This window comes from Nelumbo nucifera, chromosome 2 (genome assembly GCF_055504915.1).
Source record: "Nelumbo nucifera cultivar China Antique chromosome 2, China Antique-T2T, whole genome shotgun sequence".
Taxonomy (NCBI): Eukaryota; Viridiplantae; Streptophyta; class Magnoliopsida; order Proteales; family Nelumbonaceae; genus Nelumbo; species Nelumbo nucifera.
Genome location: NC_142650.1, coordinates 40,136,917 through 40,157,610, shown reverse-complemented (window position 1 = coordinate 40,157,610; position 20,694 = coordinate 40,136,917). Strand labels below are relative to the sequence as shown.

Sequence of the window (20,694 nt, the reverse complement as noted above, 5' to 3'; positions counted from 1 at the left end):
TAAATTTAAGACCAACATTGGATAAGTGGGTTATTTTGATAATTTTGGATGTGGTGCTTGGGCTACAACTTCTTGTGTGATTTAATCATAAACATTAAATTGGAATCTTTATTGATCGTATAGTTAAATAAGGGAATTTTGAGTTGAAATTTTGCGTGTAGCATGGATGGATATGAAGAGTTGGGTGAAATGTTTAGATTTGAGAAAGAATTCTTTGATCTTAGTTATATAGTTTTATTCATCAAAGGTCGTTAAAATAGAATATTGGCATTTTTAAAGTTAACCATTGTAGATTTAAGGTGGAATTTAATGATTGATTGTACATTAGTATCCGTGAGATAATGGATGTTTCAAATTTGATTTTGTGGAGTCAAGGTTTAGACATTACATAGATTGAGACCATTAGAGAGAAATTAGTACGATGAAAGATGAATTTCTAGAATTTGGTTATGAAATTTAATGTGTGACTAATTTATAGTTTCTTAAGTTTGGGGATTGTATTTGATCAAAATAGTAAATCTTATATAATGTTAAATGTTGATCTCAATGCTCTTAATGATTTTTAAATATATTTATTATATGTGAAAGGGGATTATGGGTTTCTACAAATCTTAAATTGATCTGGTTATATTTTCAAATTTTGGGGTCTTGAAAGAGGGTGCATTAATCAAACAAAAGTTCAAAAAGCTTGTTTATAGATGCATCATAGATAAAAGGGGTAATTATCTATTTGTCAAAAATTAAAGGGGAAATGTTTATAATTGGCAGAAAATCCAAGGGAGGTTTTTTTTATATTTTACGTCCTTACGCCTGAGAAAAAGAAAAACCGAAATGATGAGCAAGAGAGAGAAGAAGGTACTCACCTCGCCATTTCCGGTCTTACTCCCTTGTAAAAACACAGCAGGTTACTATCATGGCGAGAAGAACCCTATCAATTCTATTGCAACTTCTGCCGAGCTCAAGATCTTCTTCATCATATCCTTCGATTGCATGCTTAGGGTTATCAGGTCTCGATTCGAAGCGAACCGTAACCTACATGCCCCGGCCCGGTGATGGCGCACCCAGAGCTGTGACCCTTATTCCAGGTGATGGAATCGGACCTCTTGTCACTGGTGCTGTCGAGCAGGTCATGGAGGCAATGCACGCTCCGGTGTACTTCGAGAGATACGAAGTTCATGGCGACATGACAAAGGTTCCGCAAGAGGTGATTGATTCGATCAGGAAGAACAAGGTCTGCTTGAAGGGTGGTTTGGCAACGCCGGTTGGAGGGGGAGTTAGCTCGTTGAATATGCAACTGAGGAAGGAGCTTGATCTGTATGCGTCGCTTGTGAATTGTTTCAATCTGCCTGGGTTGCCCACGAGGCACGAGAATGTTGATATCGTTGTGATCAGGGAAAATACAGAAGGAGAGTATTCTGGGCTCGAGCATGAGGTCGTTCCTGGTGTGGTCGAGAGCCTCAAGGTAATCTTGTTGATCATTTTTCTATACATTTGTTTAGCTAACCTTCTCTTATATATTTTTCTTTCCACTATATGTTTTCCCTTTTCTGTCTTGCCTGTTAATCTTGTAGTAGTAAGCTCACCTTTTATTGATGATATCTTTTTAATGCACATAGAACTGATTACATTTAGAGTTGGCTATCAGGATTCAGGACCCTCTATTGGTTGGTTAATGCATTTTGAAACTATATGATTATTGGAAGAATTGTGAATTTAGATTGGTCCTTTTGTTTGATTCATGATTGATTATATGATCTATTATGAAAAAGAAGAATGTAGAAGCTTGCCAATTTAACTTATAGGATAATTGTGAACCATCTTTGATCACTTGATTGCTGTAGTTTAGAGAAAACTGGTATTTCAAGCTAACTGTAACAAAGTAAAGGATAAAATAATTTCCATTGCCTACCAATGCTCAGAGAACTGGACTGGGTGTAGAACTGGAAAAAGGAGAGGTTCACAGGTCAGATGTTCAACCGGGGTTAAACCACAGACACGACATATATACATGTATAAAAAGGAAATTTCATTAAACTGAAAAAAAGGCAGTGGTTGTCAAGTTGATAAACCAAATACAGATCAGATCAAACTGTGAAAGAATCAAAGTTACAAAGATTCAACTCCAGATTACCCCAGAAATTCCCTAACAGATCAGACTTATTCACTTGGTCAAACTCTGGAAGACTGAGAGCCCAAGCTACAATCAGATTGCCCACACCTGCTATCAAATATTCAATGCTTTTTCTTTGTCCTCGAAAATCCTTTTATTTCTTTCTTTCCAAATGGACCAGCATATTGCGAATGGGATATGACTCCATAGGATTTTAGCTTTCTTCCTTTGATTTTCGGCCATTTGGAGAAAATCTCTGCTGGAACCAAAGGATGAGATTCATTCTCTTCAAACAGGTAGGAGAAGAACTTCCAAATAAAATTTGCCACACTGCATGAGAAGAATAAATGAAGAACCGTTTCTTCCTCCTGGTTGCACACATAACAACAGTTTGCTAATTGTAAGCCTCTGGATTTCAAGTGATCCGAGGTTAGGATACTGTCATGCGCCACCAGTCAAGCAAAAGCTTCTACCCTTGGGGGCACTAGGTTACCCCACACTCCTTTTATCTGGTCTGGATCCCTACCATCTCTCAGTAAAGCTTTGTAAAAAGATTTAATTTAAAATCTGCCTTCTCTGCATTATTTCCACCATAATCCATCTACTGTAGCTCTGGATATATTTGTATCTTCTAACTTTACCAATAACAGAATACACTTGATCCACTTCTTGGTCCAATAAAGGTCTTATGAACTTCGGATTCCAAACACTTGCTCCCCTCTCCACTCATAACATTGCTCAATAGATACTTGTTGATCTGTCAACTTGTAAATTTTGGGGCACACCTCACGTAATTATCTCACTCCAAGCAACTCATCTTCCCAAAACCTTGTCCTAAGCCCTTCCCCCACTTTTAACTTGACTAAACTTCTGAAGTCTTGATTAAATCTCATGATTCCTTTCCATACACTTATCCTGTAGGACTAAGGTAGTGACCACGTCTTGAATTGGTTGGCCTTGACTTAAGACCACTTCTCCATCTTCATCTCTTCTCTTTTTACCGATTAAGGATGGAGCATCTTTCTTCTTGGACAAGATAATTGTCCCACCAGCCTTTGAGTTGTCCTGTAAAACATTCAGTCATCACGGTGGCAATTATCTTTTTCTCATTTCTAGCCAATTTGCTGGCACTGGCATATAGTGTCATATGATGGATTAATTCATGAATTTGATATTCGGACAAACCATATAGATTCCATTCGTAGAATGTATTTTCATCATAACTTACTTGAGGCCTCTTGGGTTCTTCAAACAGTAAGTCTACTGGGGCATGCCTAGGGTAATAAGGCTTTTTACTCTTATACGAGAGCTTATTTAGCTCTATTGAGGGTGTATTAGATTTTCCAATTTCTGATTCCTCACTTAGTAAGTCTATAGAATGAGAATCAAATATCTTTTCTTCTTCTTTTAATTTTTTAAATGATATCTTTGAGGACTCTCCATTTTCCTAGTTGGAACTTTGGAATGAAATCATTTTAGCTACTACATCCTTGTAGTTCATTTTGGACAGGTCTAACATAGTTCTTTTAATTCTCATGTCGTGAGGAAATTCTCTCACCACTCCCATTGGCTTTTCTTTTTTAATTATTGCTGTTCTTTGATTAGAAAATTCTAGGGAACTTAACAAGGTTTCAATTCGGCTTGTTTGTTTGCCTAAAACATTCAGGCATATGTTTGTATAGTTATTTTGTTATATTATCTGAGAACAATGTTCTGGTATTACCTTTTTAGCTTCCTTGATTATAGCATAATTCTTTATTGGGCTAGCTAAGGAGGTTGTATTGATTCTACAGTTTTACCTGTAGAAGCAATCTTCCATGCTCTAGAAAGTTTATTTGTGATACATAAATCTAATTCTTCTTCTGGGGATTTTATATTTTTAAACGGTTTTTGTTGTGCAAACCAATCCCAGAAAGGAATATTTTCCTTAGCTTCTAACATATCTTTGTACCAGAGTTCTCTAGTACAATCTCTCAGATTTACAAAATTTTTCAAAGAAAGCATTTCTTTCTTATTGGTTGAGAATTGAAATTTAACCTAATAAAGTCTTTATCTATATGAAATTCTTCAATTTCTAGGACGTTTATTTCAAAATCGGCTTCTGTTGGTTCATAAGATCTTACAGAAAGGACTTGGTTTTGGGTTGTATGATAAACTGAAGGTGGCATATTAACTGTTGGTGTTTCATATGTAGCATATATTATACCTGGAGGGGGACGAGATGGTTTTGAAAAATCCACCGACCTTCTAGAATAAGATCTTACCTTCAATGTGTTTAGTGTATGAGGGTCTCAATGAAGTAGAGGCTCTCTTGAACCTTAGTTATATAGATCCATCCTGTTCACCTAAGCTAGTTCAGTGGACTCCATGGGTCTGGGAGGCTCAACATTAGCTATCAACCAACTATCCGACAACTTCACGTTTTTCCATATGATTTGCCTCGAAATTGTGACATTATTCCTGGCATTGGTTTGGAACAGAATCGTCATTCCCCTTGTTCCGGTTATCCTAGTATTAGGACAGATGGTATTCATGGTGTTGAAATAGACCTTGTAGACTAACGCTACATATTCTAACCCTAGTTTCATTTCGAAACCTTGGGTTTGCAGTCTCAAGGTTAAGGCTTCGTGGATCCCTGGGTCTGTTAGAGACACTGTAAAATTAGGGAACGCATTAAAGTATATGGGCCCTTGACTAAGGTTACCTTCAATTACTCCTATTAAGGAATCACTAAATTTATTATGCCTGGAATCTCTTAGACATGCTAAAGCAGCTGTTGGAAGACCTAATCGGGTCAATGGTTTGATGGCTACTTGTACTAGGCCCAAATTGATGAAATGACACTCGACCTTTTTCTTATAGGCTTCTATAGTTCTTTGGTCTATAAGGTGAAAGTCTTCTGATTCATTTCCTAGTGCTATCGTTCTTTCTACAGTTCTAATGTTAAAGTCTGTTTTTAGACTAAAAACTCCCCTTTTGTAGATCTTAGACGGTGCTATCTTGGGTATGGTCCAATTCTGAAGGGATTTCTCTATGTTACTATAATTTATTTCTTCCATATTTTTTAGACATGGACTTAGTAAGGGAAGAACTGGTGCTGCATTCTTCAGGACTATATTCTGGATTAGATGCTGACCTAAACAATCTCCTCATCTTTTCTTTACACTTCACCTTCAACAGTTAGTCAACTTCAACGGCCTTTCATTAACTCTGCTCGGCCTAACATGACTTTGACCTCGGTTCAAGGGTTTTAGTCTTGGTGGAATTGGTAGGTGTCTAGTCTATCCAACTTGGGTTCTAGCCAAGTGAAATCTCCGAAGAGGTTGCAATCTTAGGGTTCTAGCCAAAGGTTCTAGGTGGTATCTAAACAGAAGATATTTCTAATGTTCACAAGTTTAAATTCTAATCTTACGATCTAATGACATAAAAGGTTATAGAAGAAATATGGACCAAAAGGCTCAAAATTTAGGGTAACCTTGGATCATTAACTCAAGGGTTTAAAGGAATGTTGGATCTATTGCCTTTGATGCCAACCGAGGAGGATGAGAAGACAACAAAGTCTACAAAAGCAGTGCCAATTCAAGGGCATAATCTAAGTCATAAATCTGAATTGTAGACAATTCATTCTTGATATCATCCCCTAGTCCATTCATGAAACGAATTGATTTGTACCTTTCACTTTCTATGATGTCACATCTAATATATAATTCATCAAACTTATGCATATATTGAACTATAGATAGCATACCTTGCTTGAGATTAGTCAACTCCACATATAGATCATCATGGAAGTATTGTGGAATGTTACTTTTCTTGTAAATACCTCTTCATCTCTGCCCATGTGGTAATATTCACCTCTATTTTCTAGTTGTTGTTCAAGATTTCTCCACCATACTTTAGCAATACCTGCGAGCTTCATGTGTGCAAATCTAAATCTGTGTTTTTTAGGCATATCATGCCAATTGAAATATTCTTCTAGTATATCAATCCAATCAAAGAATGTTTGCCCATCTTCATCTCCCTTGAAATTAGGCACTTTCCTTTCTCTTCTAACATTCTTGAAAACCTTACTCCTATAGCTGACATTACTAGATCTACTTTCTTCCACCAATTTCTCAAGTAAATCAACCATAGACCCTTCATATGGTTCAAAAACCCTATCATCATTGATTCTAGACTGACATTGTCTAAATGATATCCCAGGCCTATAGAATCAATCACTTTGTAAGAACATGGCGGCTAAACATTAGCTCTGATACGAAAACTGATGCAGTAGGGCTGGAACATACTATCAAAAAACAGAAATGAGAGAGAGAGGGACTGGTCAAAATGATGAAAATACCCATACTGTCCAAATATACAGAAATACAGAAAATTTCAGAAAATTCCAAATTTGATTCTTCAGCTCCTACATTACCCTCCTTAGTGATTGAACGGGTGGGCATGGTGGCTTACCATCTTATGATCTTAGCTTCCTTCGAGCTCCAAGCTTCATCCTGTTTTTCACATGTCTCTTTTGAAGAAGCACATAGGTGTCAACATGTCACTTCTTATGTTCAATGATGGTGTTGAACTTCAGCTCAGTCACAATGGGTCCTGGACTATAGATGGGTTGACTGGTAAATGAATCCTTCACATGGACAAGCTTACTTGCTGAGAATGCCAATTGGGAGTCTTGCTTTGCCCTCCATTAGATGTATCCCAATTTAATCCTCGAGGACGAGGATGCTCTTGAGGGCTGGGGAGTTTTTAGGAGTGCAGCTGAGCCCAACCAGAGTAGCGGAATGGGTGGTGCAGGGAGTTCAACAACTTGCCAACTTGTCAAAGAATTAGTTATGAATCTAAACTGTAAATCCAAGTTGTTTGTCAATGTAAGAATTACTATACAAGTGATGTGGTTGGAAGGAACTTGTTAGGAGGCTGCACCACCTCAAAGAGGCAGTTGTATTGGGCAGACACCCGACAGATTATAACAAGGGCATTTTGGTCTATAGAATGTTTGAATGCCATTGGCAAGATTTGATATCACTTTGAATAACTTTTTTTTCTTTTATCTTCTTTTGCCTGACTGAATCCAAGTTGTTTGTCAATGTAAGAATTACTATATAAGTGATGTGGTTAGAAGGAACTCGTTGGGAGGCTGCACCACCTTGAAGAGGCAGTTGTATTGGGCAGACACCCGACAGATCATAACAAGGGCATTTTGATCTATAGAATGTTTGAATGCCATTGGCAAGATTTGATATCACTTTGAATAACTTTTTTTCTTCTTTTATCTTCTTTTGCCTGACCTTTTCTCTATTTTTTTTTTCAAAATTTTATTGAATGTTCATGGAAATGTTTCTTCAGAATTGCCTCATGGAAGATTTTTTTTCCCTTGTACAACATTCCTCTTAGGTGATAACAAAATTCTGTTCAGAGCGCATTGCAAAATATGCTTTTGAGTATGCCTATCTTAATGACCGGAAGAAAGTGACAGCTGTTCACAAGGCGAACATTATGAAGCTTGCAGACGGTCTCTTCCTAGAATCTTGCCGTGAGGTTGCGACAAAATATCCTGGAATAAAGTATAATGAGATAATTGTGGACAACTGCTGCATGCAACTTGTCTCGAAGCCTGAACAATTTGATGTCATGGTATGTGGTTTTATAATTCATTTATATCTTGCTTTTCTTATATTCACATGTTTCTCCGTGTCTTTGTTTTTATTGTTTGACTATTGTCTTATGCCTGCCCCTTATTTGTGTGTGTTTTCTCAGTTGGAATTTGTTAATATGATTGCATTTTTGTTTGACAATTGTCTTATACCTGAATCTGGGGGAGGACATATATACACAATTAACTCTTCTCATACCAATCTCTGATTCTAATATGATGTAGCTATCTTCATTGGCATCTAGCTTCAACAAAATACTCTTCATTCTTTTCTTCGTTCCCACTGAGAAAGCCACTACCACATACCTCTGAAATTATTCCTCTTTGAACAGCCAAATAAAAGTGCATCAACCAGAACAGAACACTCTAGCTGACCATAATAAGTGGCCATAAACTAGTTGAAACCTACCCTGTTAACAGAACTCTGATTGATGAAAAAAGTAACTAAATCTGCAGCTTCAGTTGAAGTAGAACAGATTGCAGGTCCAATTAGATCTTAGATCTGCTTGTATGATGAAATAATTTGCAACCTGTTATTTATCTAATAAAACAGAAATGAAAGAACAGAAAGAGAAGAGAGAAGAGAACTTGGTCTGGTGAAGAGAAGAAAAGAGAAAATCAAGTCTTCCCACAACCAGAAATGCCTTTATAATGTAACATCACAAAATAAAAGGACTAAAGTGCCTTTAGTAAATTTAGAGTAGATGCACTATGTTACTCCGCTACCTACTTACTCTAATATACAAAACACCCCCTTGACTTATTTAAATTAGACAGTAACATTCCTAACAAATTGTTAAGGTAATAAAATTATATTACAAAAGTTACTTGTATTTGTTGTTATTATTTTATTGTTGTTCTTGTTGTTAAATTGCTTTTTGCCTTGTACATATTATCTATCTATATAATAAAAATATATTATATGCATTAGAAGGATAGTAGTCGATCTAGACTACAATCTGTCTTGAATTTAAAAGAAAAAGAGGATGAAAAATTGAAGAGAAGAAGAAGAGAAGAGAGGAAGAGAAGAAGTACACGAAGAGAGTTTCAGAAAAAGAGAGGAAAGGTTATAATTTCTGCCGACCCACTCTTAGTATTTATATAATTGTAAAAGGGCTGAATTGCCCTTATTGCTTACATGGCAAATAGAATAAGAAATAACTAATAATAAAGCTGAAATAACTACCAACTAACACTGTCATATCTAATAGAAATATTGCTGCCATACGAACACTATGGGGACCACATCAGTGGGGTCCACATCAGTGTTCTCTACACTCCCCCTCAAGTTGGGAATAGATATTTGTCATTCCCAACTTGCATAGATCTGCCTCTAACTTCTTCCTTGGAACCGCCTTGGTGAGAAGATTTGCAAGCTGCATGTTGGAGGTGATATACGGAAGACACACTTCTTGAGATGAAACTCTTTCTCTGACAAAATGTCAGTCTACTTCAATATGCTTAGTTTTGTCATGCTGTACCGGATTATGAGCTATAGTAATAGCAGCCTGATTATCACAATACAACACTAAGGGCTTCTCATAAGCAATACCCAACTCCTCAAATAGTGATTTCAACCATAGGATTTCAGCCACACCATTAGCCATCGACCTGTATTCAGCTTCTGCACTAGAACGAGAAACAACACTCTGCTTCTTACTCCTCCAGGAGACCAGGTTACCTCCTACAAAAGCACAATATCTAGAGGTAGACCTTCTATCATCAACACTCCCAGCCCAATCAACACCTTTATAAACCTCTATCTTCATGTGATTATTATTCTTGAATAGTATACCTCTACCTGGGCACCTCTTCAAAGATGCTAATATCCTCTCAACTGCAAGTAAGTGAGTAGTTCTAGGAGAGTGCATATACTTATTGACAACGTTGACTGCATAACTGATGTTCGGTCGTGTGAGACAAAGATAGAGGAGTTTTCCAACTAACCGTTGGAACATAGCTTTATCCTCAAGTGACTCTCCACCCTTTGCACTGATCTTGTGATTTTGTTCAATAGGTGTATCTACAGGCTTAACACCTAACTTTCCAGTTTCTTCCAACAAATCTAGAACATACTTTCTTTGAGAAACAAAAATCCCATGTTTAGATCTAACTACCTCAATACCCAAGAAGTATTGTAACTCTCCCGGATCTTTCACCTCAAATTCTTGATGAAGGAGTTGTTTGAGAGACTCAATCTCACCGTTATCATTCCCTGTCACTACAATATCATCCACGTATACAGCAAGTAAGGCCAAGGAAGTGTCCACTCTCTTAATGAACAATGTATGGTCTGACTGGGCCTGTACATAGCCGAATCTGTCAAGGGCTTGTCTGAATCTATCAAGCCAAGCTCTGGGGGACTGTTTGAGTCCATACAAGGCTTTATTCAACTGGCAAACCTTCTTTCTTGTTTCTACGTCATAAAATCCAGGAGGCAACTGCATGTAGACTTCCTCCTGCAAGTCTCCATTGAGGAAGGCATTTTTAACATCCATCTGGAACAAGGGCCAAGAGTAAATGGCTGCAAGGGACAATAAAGCCCTAATAGTGGTCATCTTTGCTACTGGAGCAAAAGTCTCCAAGTAGTCTATACCACAAGTCTGAGTAAATCCCTTTGCAACTAACCGGGCTTTATACCTTTCAATGGAACCATCATCATTATGTTTCACAGTAAATACCCATCTACATCCAACCGGTTTCTTCCCTTTAGGCTGGTCAACTAACTCCCAAGTATTATTCCTTAGAAGAGCATCCATTTCAACCTTCATTGCATATTTCCACTCAGGAACTGACAAGGCCTCCTACACTGTTCTGGGGATAGGAATATCAGCAATAGATGTGAGGAAGGACCTGTAAGAGGGGGATAGGTGATTATAGGACAAGAACTGGGAAATGCAATGGGCTGTGGATATGGTGCAACGCTGTTTGCCTTTACGGACTGCAATGGGAAGGTCAAGGTCATCCAAAGGAGGTAAAGGCTCAACAGTGGAAGGTATCTTAGTGGAACCTGGATTTGATAAAGGGTCTGTAGTACTTGGATCTGGATCTGCAGAAGGAACTGGGGCTGGCCTGGACTGTTGATGATTGAAATCAACCTGTCTCTACCACCTGTGATAGACTCTCAAATCCTGACACCTCTGACACCCCTCCCCATTACATCACTCATCACTCAATGGAACAAGTAAAGGAACTTCTGATGAGTTAATCCCACACTCACTACTCTCCCCCCGAGGAGAAACCCTAGGATAATAGGGTACATCCTCGAAGAAAGTAACATCCATAGAGACAAATCTTCTCCCAGAAGTGGGTTCGTAGCAGCAATATCCCTTTTGAGTTTGTGCATAACCGAGAAAAATACATTTGGAGGCCTTAGGATCAAATTTGGAACGATGAGGTCCAAGAATCTGAACAAAGCAAGTACAACCAAAGGTTTTAAAGGGAATAGTAAACAAGTCTTTATTAGGGTATAGGAGGGTAAATGGGGGCTTCATGTCAAGAACCCGTGAAGGAACTCGGTTAATGAGATACACTGCTGTAAGAATAACATCTCCCCAGAAACGAATAGGCACATTGGAGTTAAACATGATGCTTCTGGCCATCTCCAATATGTGCCTATTCTTCCTCTCAGCAACCCCATTTTGCTGTGGTGTATGAGGACTAGTACTTTGATGGAGAATCCCATGGTCAAGCAAATAAGAGGCTAATTGGTTGGTAAAGTATTCTTTCGCATTATCGGATCTGAAGATTTTGATTTTGATCCCAAATTGGGTTAAAATCATCTGATAAAAGATCCGGGTCAAAGCAAGAACCTCATCTCAAGAACGCATAAGGTAAACCTAAGAAAAACGAGTATAATCATCAACAAACAACAAGAAATATCTATACCCCTCCATAACAGTGATGTGGTAAGGATCCCAAACATTAGTATGCACAATATCAAAAGGATTATTACTTCTTTTATTACTCAATGAAATAGATGTTCTACAATGCTTTGCAAGCTCACAACTCTCACATCTCAAATCTGAACAGACTCAAATAAATCAGGAAACAAACTCTTTAAAGACCAAAAAGATAAATGACCCAACCGATTATGCCAAAGCATAACCTGACTAAAAGACTGAGAAACAAAAGACTTCCTATCTTCACTATCTTCCCAATGTGAACTCTCTCCAAGCAGATAGATCCCATTCGTCTCATGGCCAGTCCCAATCACCTTCCTTGTCTCAAAGTTCTGAAAAATACATCGGTTAGGGAAAAAGGTTACTGAACAATTCTGATGTTTTGTAATGCTACTGATTGAAAGCAAGTTAGTATTAAGCTTAGAAACATGCAGAACTGAAGATAAGGAGATGGCATTAGACAACTTGATGTCTCCCTTGCCAGAAATTGGAACAAGGGAACCATCAGCAATGGACACTTTATCTTTGCTAGAAGATAAGTAATAGGTAGTGAACAGTGATGGCAAGCCAGTCATATGGTCAGATGCACCTGAGTCTATTACCCAACAATGTTCAATGTTACCTGGAGCTGAAGCATGATAAGCTGAGGCCCGAGTACCTGAATGAGCAAAAGCTGATGTGGGAGCTGATGGCGGCTGAGATGATTGAGCCGAGTTGCCAACTTCCTTTTCCAACCGAGTCAGGGCAGCCCGGACAACAACTAGGGTGTCAAAGGTGTGCCTTTTGTGCCTGGTGAGGAGGTACAATCAATATTAACAGCCATATTAGCATTACCCCTTTTGTTCCTGAGTTTTATTGGGACTAAATGAGGGTGTAACTTCCAATAGGTGTCTTTAGTGTGCTTGGGTTTCTTGCAATGTTCACATTACTAGATTCTGCTTGTCTTCCTTCTTTATATCCCTCTCCGTATCACCCCCAGACTAAGGTTTGACTGCTGCCAAGGTTGGTGGGAAGGGCTGATGCTGCATCATAACCTTTTTTCTAGTCTCTTCACTATGCACTAAAGAGTAGGCTTGTGATAGGGTCACACTGTCTCTTGTCAATAGTTGTCTCACAATATCATACTCAGGATTCAGACCAGCTAGGAACTCAAAAACCCTATTAATCTCAACTTGCTTTCTATGAGTCTGTGCATCCTTCTGGCTTTCCCACTCAAGTGTTTTTAGGTGGTCAATTTCACTCCTCAAAGATTTCAGTGTAGAGAAGTAAACCGAGACCGGTTTCTCTCCTTGCTTAAGGTTGTTAACCTCACATTTCAGTTCATAAGCCCTAGCAACATTAAGCGGTTGGGAGTAGGACTCTTTCATGACATCCCAGATTTCCTTAGCTGTTTTCGCCCACAAATAGTTCCGGCTGATATGCGGCTGCATAGAGTTGCACAGCCATGCCATAACCAAATAGTTCTCCTGAACTCATTTGGTATAGGTTTGGTCCTCCTTAGTTGGTTCTTTCACATCTCCCAACAACTAGCTCAGTTTTCCCCTACCCCCAATGGCCATCATGGCCGATTGAGCCCATTCTAGGTAGTTTGATCCATCAAACTTAACTGTTGTAATCTGAAAGGTATTTTCAGACATGTTACCAGAATTGCTAGTCCCAAAAACACCTTCCCCTTGACTCTTGAACTCCATTCTTGATCAAGAATTAATAAAAAACCCTTTTTTAATTACTGTAATAGGAGAAACAACACTCAAACAACTGATAACAACCGGCCTAGGTCTTCCAAAGAACACAAAAAACAGAATTCTGAATGAAACCAGTTCAAATTCTGATATGAAACAAATAGCAGTTTTGAATTTTAGGGTTTTTTCTCAAAACCCTAAAGAAAACACAGATTTTCCAGCCGCACCTCTCAGACTAAACCAAGATGATCTTTTCTAAAGTCAATCACAAGAAAAAAGCTTACATTATGAAAAAATCTCTGGCCGCCACCTTCTGGTAGCAGCCGCACACTACCAGTAACCTCCAAGAATCAGCCAATCCTCCTTCCTTGTTGAAAAACTTCCAAACCTAGGAGGTTCTCATGCAGTCGGCCTAATCAGACTAGCATAAGAGCTCCTAGGTCGGCTCTGATACCAAGTAGTCGATCTAGACTACAATCAGTCTTGAATTTAAAAGAAAAAGAGAATGAAAAATTGAAGAGAAGAGGAGAAGAGAGGAAGAGAAGAAGTACACGAAGAGAGTTTCAGAAAAAGAGAGGGAAGGTTATAATTTCTGCCGACCCACTCTTAATATTTATATTACTGTAAAAGGGCTGAATTGCCCTTATTGCTTACATGGCAAATAGAATAAGAAATAACTAATAATAAATCTGAAATAACTACCAACTAACACTGTCATATCTAACAGAAATATTGCTGCCATACGGACACTATGGGGACCACATCAGTGGGGTTCACATCAGTTTCTCTACAGATATTATACATAAAGTGCATAAATATCTTTAAAGAGTGAAGCTTTAAACATGCTGATCCCACCGTAGCTTGGCTAATGTTTAGCTCTAAAGAGTTAATGAAAGAACCAAACTACTTCAGTTTATTTAAAGCCTTGACTGGAATTTCATGAATATGTATAGTGTCTTTAATTAGGAACTTTTCTTCTATATATCTATTTCTTCATTTTAATTTTTTAGTCATGAGATTACACTTGATCCTTTTTGCAAACAGCTCATGTGGTATTCTTTGTGATTTTGCAGGTGACACCTAACCTTTATGGTAACTTGGTAGCAAATACAGCAGCAGGTATTGCTGGAGGCACTGGTTTCATGCCAGGAGGTGAGTTTTTGATAACTCCACCATAAAAGCTCTTACATCTCTTTCCATGTTAGTTTATTAGGATGTGGAGTAAAGTGCTAAAGAAACTTGGTAGTGTTCTCTCGGGCGATAGTTCGTCACCTTTCTCTTGTACTTTTTCTTTTTTCTTAATGATATGTTCTTTTATTAGAAAAAAACTTGGTAGAGGAATGAAGAGGATCAGAATGTAATCTAAGTAAAGCGAGTGTGCTATAAAGATTGGAAAAGGACCAAATAGTGTTGGTAAAAGATGAGGAAATTAAGGAAACATGGAAAGCTATTTTGAAAAATTATTAAATGAAGAACATGTAGAGGGTGCTAATAGCGTTGAGATTAGCAACTCTAATAGCACAAACAATTAATATGTAGCTTTGTAGGGTTAGAATTTCATAAGTAAAGGAGAGCATTAAATAAGATGAAGGGAAAGGTGTTAAGAACAGATGGTAAATTATTTAATAAGATAATGAAAGAAAAGAAGATGCCAGATGAATGGAGAAAGTGCACTATGGTGCCTATATTTAAAAACAAAGGTTATGTACAAAGTTGCAATAATAATCATACCCGTGGGATTAAACTCATAAACCATACTATGAAACATTGGAAGGGAATAATTGAGTAAAGGATACAACATGAAACTAGTATATTAAAGAACCAATGTGGGTTTATTGCCAGAGAGATCAACCATGAAAGCTATCTTTCTATTGAGATGACTAATAGAAAAGTTTAGTGAGAATTCATGTGGTGCTCATTGATCTAGAGAAAGCATATGATAAAGTCACAAAAGAGATAATGTGATGGATTTTGGAAAAGAAAAGAATCCAAATTAGGGGTGATCATTTTTAGCCCAACTGCACCCAGACTTCACAGTGGCTGAAATATTCAGAGCTGTTTACAGACTTCACAATGGATGATTTGTTGAGGAGGTGGGGTGAGATTGCTAACTGCACTCAGACCAAAGCAGTCTTGTGTGTGTCTTGGACTCCCCCACCGGCTGACTTTTTAAAACTAAACTTTGATGGGAGTAGTCGGGGGAATCCTGGACAATTGGGGATTGGAGGTGTGTTTAGGGATGAGAATGGGTTTGTTTCAGCCATGTTCTCCGGCCCAATTGGAGTGGGTGACTTTCTCAGGGCTGAGATCTTTGCAGTTTTGGAAGGAGTTCAAAGAGCTAAGGAGATGATAAGAAAACTCATCATTGAAGGGGACTCGGAGGTGGTGGTAGGGTGGCTGAATAAAGAAAATAGCAGATTATGGATGTACAGTAATGAGAGGTGGAAATATAGGTGGCTGGTTCAAGAGATGGAAGTTAAGATCAGCTGGGTGAAAAGATCAGCTAACTCTTTTGCTGATGGGTTAGCTAAGCAAGGAGTCGAGAGGGAGTCACTGTTTTGGGCACAAGTGTAGTTTTTCCTTTTTGTTCTTGGGAGTTTAAGCTCCAGTTGGAAGATAAGAAAGTTTATCTTCCTCACTGTAATTACTTTTGTGATTAAGTAATGAAATGTTGTTATTGATAAAAAAAAATCATTTTTAGCCCAACCTAGCCCGACTGTAAATTCTAGGCTTGGCCTAGTTTTTGTGTTTTGGCCAGGCCTAGGCTCAGCAGGCCCACAAATTTTTGGGTTGGGCCAGGCGTAGGCCTAATACTTCAATCTTGATCTGAGCTTAACTTGGCCTGCATATATTAATATATAATACATTTTTATATAAGTTTTATATTAATATATTATAATATAATGCATATAATTTATATTTTATATAATGTTTTCTATTATATTATGTACCAAATAAATTTTCTACACATATACAATATAATAATCTTATATATTTAATGTATTTATAATACAATTTATAGGCTCGGAATTAGGCCTGGGCTGGGTTGGGCCCAAGCAGTAGCCCTTATCACATGTGCAAAACCTGACCCTTGATCACCCCTAGTCCAAATAGGTATTTGGACCTAATCAAAGAATATGCATGAGTGTGCAACAACCAATGTTGGAATACTTGTGAGAAAGACATCAAATTTTATGGTTTTGATGGGTCTTCATCATGGTTCACAATATTGGTGATATTTGGCGAAATTTCCCCAAAATATCTCCATTTTGCTAGGTTGTGATATGTAATTTTCCAGGAATCTTTATTCCAAAGACCTTGGATATATTTCAATATGTCAATGATATTTTATATTTAATTGATAGACTTTATATTTATATTTTCCAAACATCATCATAATAATTTTAAAAATATTTTCCTAAGATATCCAATCAGGAATTGGTGATTGGGTACTTGGCTTACTATTTTGAAACAATTCACTAAGTCACTATTATTCAAAAGAAAAATGCATATAACTACAAAAGGGTATTCTGAATCTAATCACAATATATAGTGACAAAAAAGAGAAGTCAAAATGGCTAGTAAATGATATATTTAATGGAGATGATATGGCTAAAAGACTAAAGGGAGACAAAGAGAACGATACCTATTAAAGTCTATTAATTTTACCATATTTGTTTTATATAGTTCTCTTATATGGTTTCTTGAGTGTGTTAAAGTGCAACTATATTTCTAATGATTCCTTGAAGTTTATTAACTAATTCCATGTTTTTAGAAAACTTTCTTGTGTTTTTAGTTTTTCCAAATATCTAGTGATGTTAAACAAAATATCCCCAAAATTTCTCCATCTCTATATATGGCGAAATGTCCATGGATATTGAAATTGTGAACCATGGTTTTGAAATGTCCATGGATATTGAAATTGTGAACCATGGTTTTCACCAATCTCATCACTTGGTCCTTATTTTATGTCTGAAACTGGGTCGGATTGAATGGGTGTAGGCATATGAGCATATCCAAATTTGGTTCATTTATATTTGAATTTGAATCGGATCTTATCCATTGGATTTATATTGGATTCAAATAAAATTTGGATTGCAATCGGATATTGAATAGTATTAATAAATTAAACTAAAATGATTAAAATATTATATATTATGAATAAAATGAACTAAAATTGACTTTAATATTGTATTTCGTTAACAAAATGAATTGAAAATAATTTATATGAAACTTAAACCTATGATAATTTAACAAAAATACAGTATTTAAATCAATTTTACTGATACATACAACATAAATTCTAAGTACTTATATTCATAAAAAAAAAAATTCTAAGTACTTGTGAACATATTTATTTAAATCAAGTTGAATTGGATATATCAGATTGGATAGGGGTGATTCATCTTTGATCCAATTATAATTGGATTGAATTCGAATCACCCTTAATGGCATAGAATTCAAATTTGAATTCAGACAATTGGATACTGTTTGCAACCCTACCTTATTTTCACTAATCATAGATGAATTGACTAAATGCATTCAAGATGAGAGTCCCTTGTTGCTTGCTGTTTCTTGATAAAAGGGCAGCCCAGTGCATGAGGCTCTTGTGCGGGGTCTGGGGAGGGACATGAAACTAATGAAGGTTTAAATGCAATATTAAGTTAATGGACAAATGCCTTAGAAACAAGAGGGTTTAAAGTAAATACGACTAAAACAGAACATATGCCATGTAAACCTAATAGTAATAGTAGTGTGAAGTGTGAACCAGGGTACACATAAGATTGGAGACTATGAGATAACTCGGTGTGACCTTGACTCAATAATTCATAACAAGGAATAGATTGAGGAGGATGTTGCCCATAGAATCAGAGCTGGGTGGGCAAAATGGAGGGTCACGTCTGGAGTCGTGTGTGATGGGAAAATACCACTTGTATTAAAAGGAAAATTTTGTAAAACAGTAGTAAGACCAGAAATGCTGAGATGGAACAGAGTGTTGGGCAATCAAGAAACATGTCCAAAAAAATGAGTGCGGAAAAATGTGTATGCTGAGATGGATTAGTTGAAAAACTAGAAAGGATGGGGTTAGAAATGAAGTCATTTGAAGGAATGCAGGAGAATCTCAATTGACCTGTGAAAAGAAGTGATCTATTACAAGTTGAAGGACTAGAAGGGCCAGAGGCAGACCAAAACGGACATGGGTTGAAGTAGTTAGAAATGATTTAAGTGCTTGTGGTTTAACAATAGATATGGCTCTAAACAGATTGGTATGGTGAAGCAGGATTCATGTAACGGACCCCATATAGTTGGGATAAGGCTTAGATGTTGATGATGGTAATTTTTATTTTCGATGGATGTAAGATTAAAAAGTTTTCAGACTTGTCTTGCTGTAATAATAGGAGTCAATTTCTAGCCAACTGATGGCGTCTCAGTTGGTAAGTTGTCTTCTGGTTGTAGTGGAGACTTGGAATCAAATCCCAGTGCCACCAGGGTTGGGGGGTTATGGTCTACCATACTAGTCATATGAAATGGATCAATATGTGGTGATCAAGAATTTTTTTTTGGAATCCTTACATTTCCTTATTCCATTTAGGTTGCACATAAATAAAATAAAATGAATTGTTTCCAAAAGAAAATGCTATTTTACAATGCTGCATGCAAAATAGCTATGGAAAACAGACACTTCCAGAAGGTTTGTAGTTGTAGGAAAATGACATCTGTTCTATTTTGCTAGGTGATTTTCCAAACAGATGTTCTATCCTCTCTTGACTCAATCTCACAATGCCCATATAATTCTTGACTATTCATGTTCTTTTTCCAAGTTGAACCAAACACAAAAATTAGTAAAAATAAGTTTCTTATTGATTTTTTAAGGAAATCATGTTCTTTTCTTTTTTTTTTTTGTGCAATCCTGAAATGGCCTAGTGTTTTTCTAGGAAAATTACTCCATTTTATATAGTGAACCTGTGCTCTAAAATGTTAGAAACCATATGAACAGATTTCATTTATACATCAGCCAAGAAGGTTAGTATCTTTGTTCATTTTGCATGTATCTAACAGGTAAATGCTTTACTTCAAATTTGTATGGTGATTGCTTGGATGGTCAGCAAATCATGAAATCAATTCATGGTTTTTTAACTTCTCTCCTTTGTGATTGGCATCACAGTTTCTTTTCTCTTTTTTAATTCCCTGTATCTTCATCCCTTGCCATGATGATAAATGATAAATCTTTAGCTTTTGGTGTCTACAGGCAATGTGGGGGCTGATCATGCTATTTTTGAACAAGGTGCTTCGGCAGGCAACGTAGGAAATGAGAAATTGCTAGAGCAGAAGAAAGCAAATCCAGTAGCCCTCCTTCTCTCATCTGCCATGATGCTGAGACATTTACAGTTTCCATCTTTTGCTGATCGATTGGAGACTGCTGTAAAGCGTGTGATCTCAGAGGGCAAGTATCGGACAAAAGATCTTGGTGGAGACAGTACAACCCAAGAGGTTGTTGATGCAGTCATTGCAAATCTAGACTGACAGAAGGATTTCTTTACCAAATAAACTTGCTATGAAGCAGTCTTTTGAGCCCCTGGGTTTTTGAACATGTAGCAAGCATTTCCTCTGCCATTTATGTATCATTATCAAGTTTTCCCGCTGATGCAGGTAAATCACAAAATGTGATACATGTAATTTTTCCCCTGGTAATAATGCATTAATGCTGCTTAGTCCTTGAAATCAGGAACCATGTGTGAGTGCTTAAATAGAAGCCTCTGAATGCTACATAAATGCAATTTTCTACATTGGTAAAACTTGCTTGCATGAAATCTATCTGAAAGCTCGGTACCAAAATATATCTATCTGAAAGCTTGCTCTTTTCAGGGTGGAAAATAAGATGTGAACTCTATGATAGATAGTCGTGGACACTAGACAATTATTGGGATATGTTTTCTTCATGTTCAGTTGGGAAGAGTGCAAATACAAATATGTTCAGTGCAAAACCTTGTATAGGATATTTCTGAAACGTGTCTTTGCACTGCACATATTTGTATTTGCACTCTTCCCAAACAGAACCTCAGCTACACTGAGCAAAGTAGCAAACAATTATGACTAGTTGAATGAAGTTTTAAATCTCTGGCCATTTGGTGCATAATGGGCCTGCATTATAATGCGGAAACAAGTTTCACTGAGAAATCAATTATCGAGCAATTCAGTGTTAGGTTAACCTTTACTTAGTGCCCATCTTTCTACCATTTTTTCAGACCTAATGCCATTGCCCCTAATTCTTAGTATTTACTATTTAGCATGTTGCCTGGTTCAAGAACTGGTATGTATCATAAAATATGGTACAGTATGTTA

At 37.1% G+C, this 20,694-nt stretch overlaps 1 protein-coding gene across 1 annotated transcript; it reads left to right on the top strand.

The window, feature by feature from the left end:
• The first annotated feature begins 830 nt into the window (after positions 1–830).
• Positions 831–20,147, top strand: LOC104599192 (isocitrate dehydrogenase [NAD] regulatory subunit 1, mitochondrial-like). Its single transcript, XM_010261626.3, has 4 exons — positions 831–1,462; positions 7,508–7,747; positions 14,424–14,502; positions 19,601–20,147. The coding sequence occupies exons 1-4, from the start codon at positions 914–916 to the stop codon at positions 19,873–19,875; spliced, it is 1,143 nt and encodes a 380-aa protein (XP_010259928.1). The 5' UTR covers positions 831–913; the 3' UTR covers positions 19,876–20,147.
• The last annotated feature ends 547 nt before the right edge of the window (positions 20,148–20,694 follow it).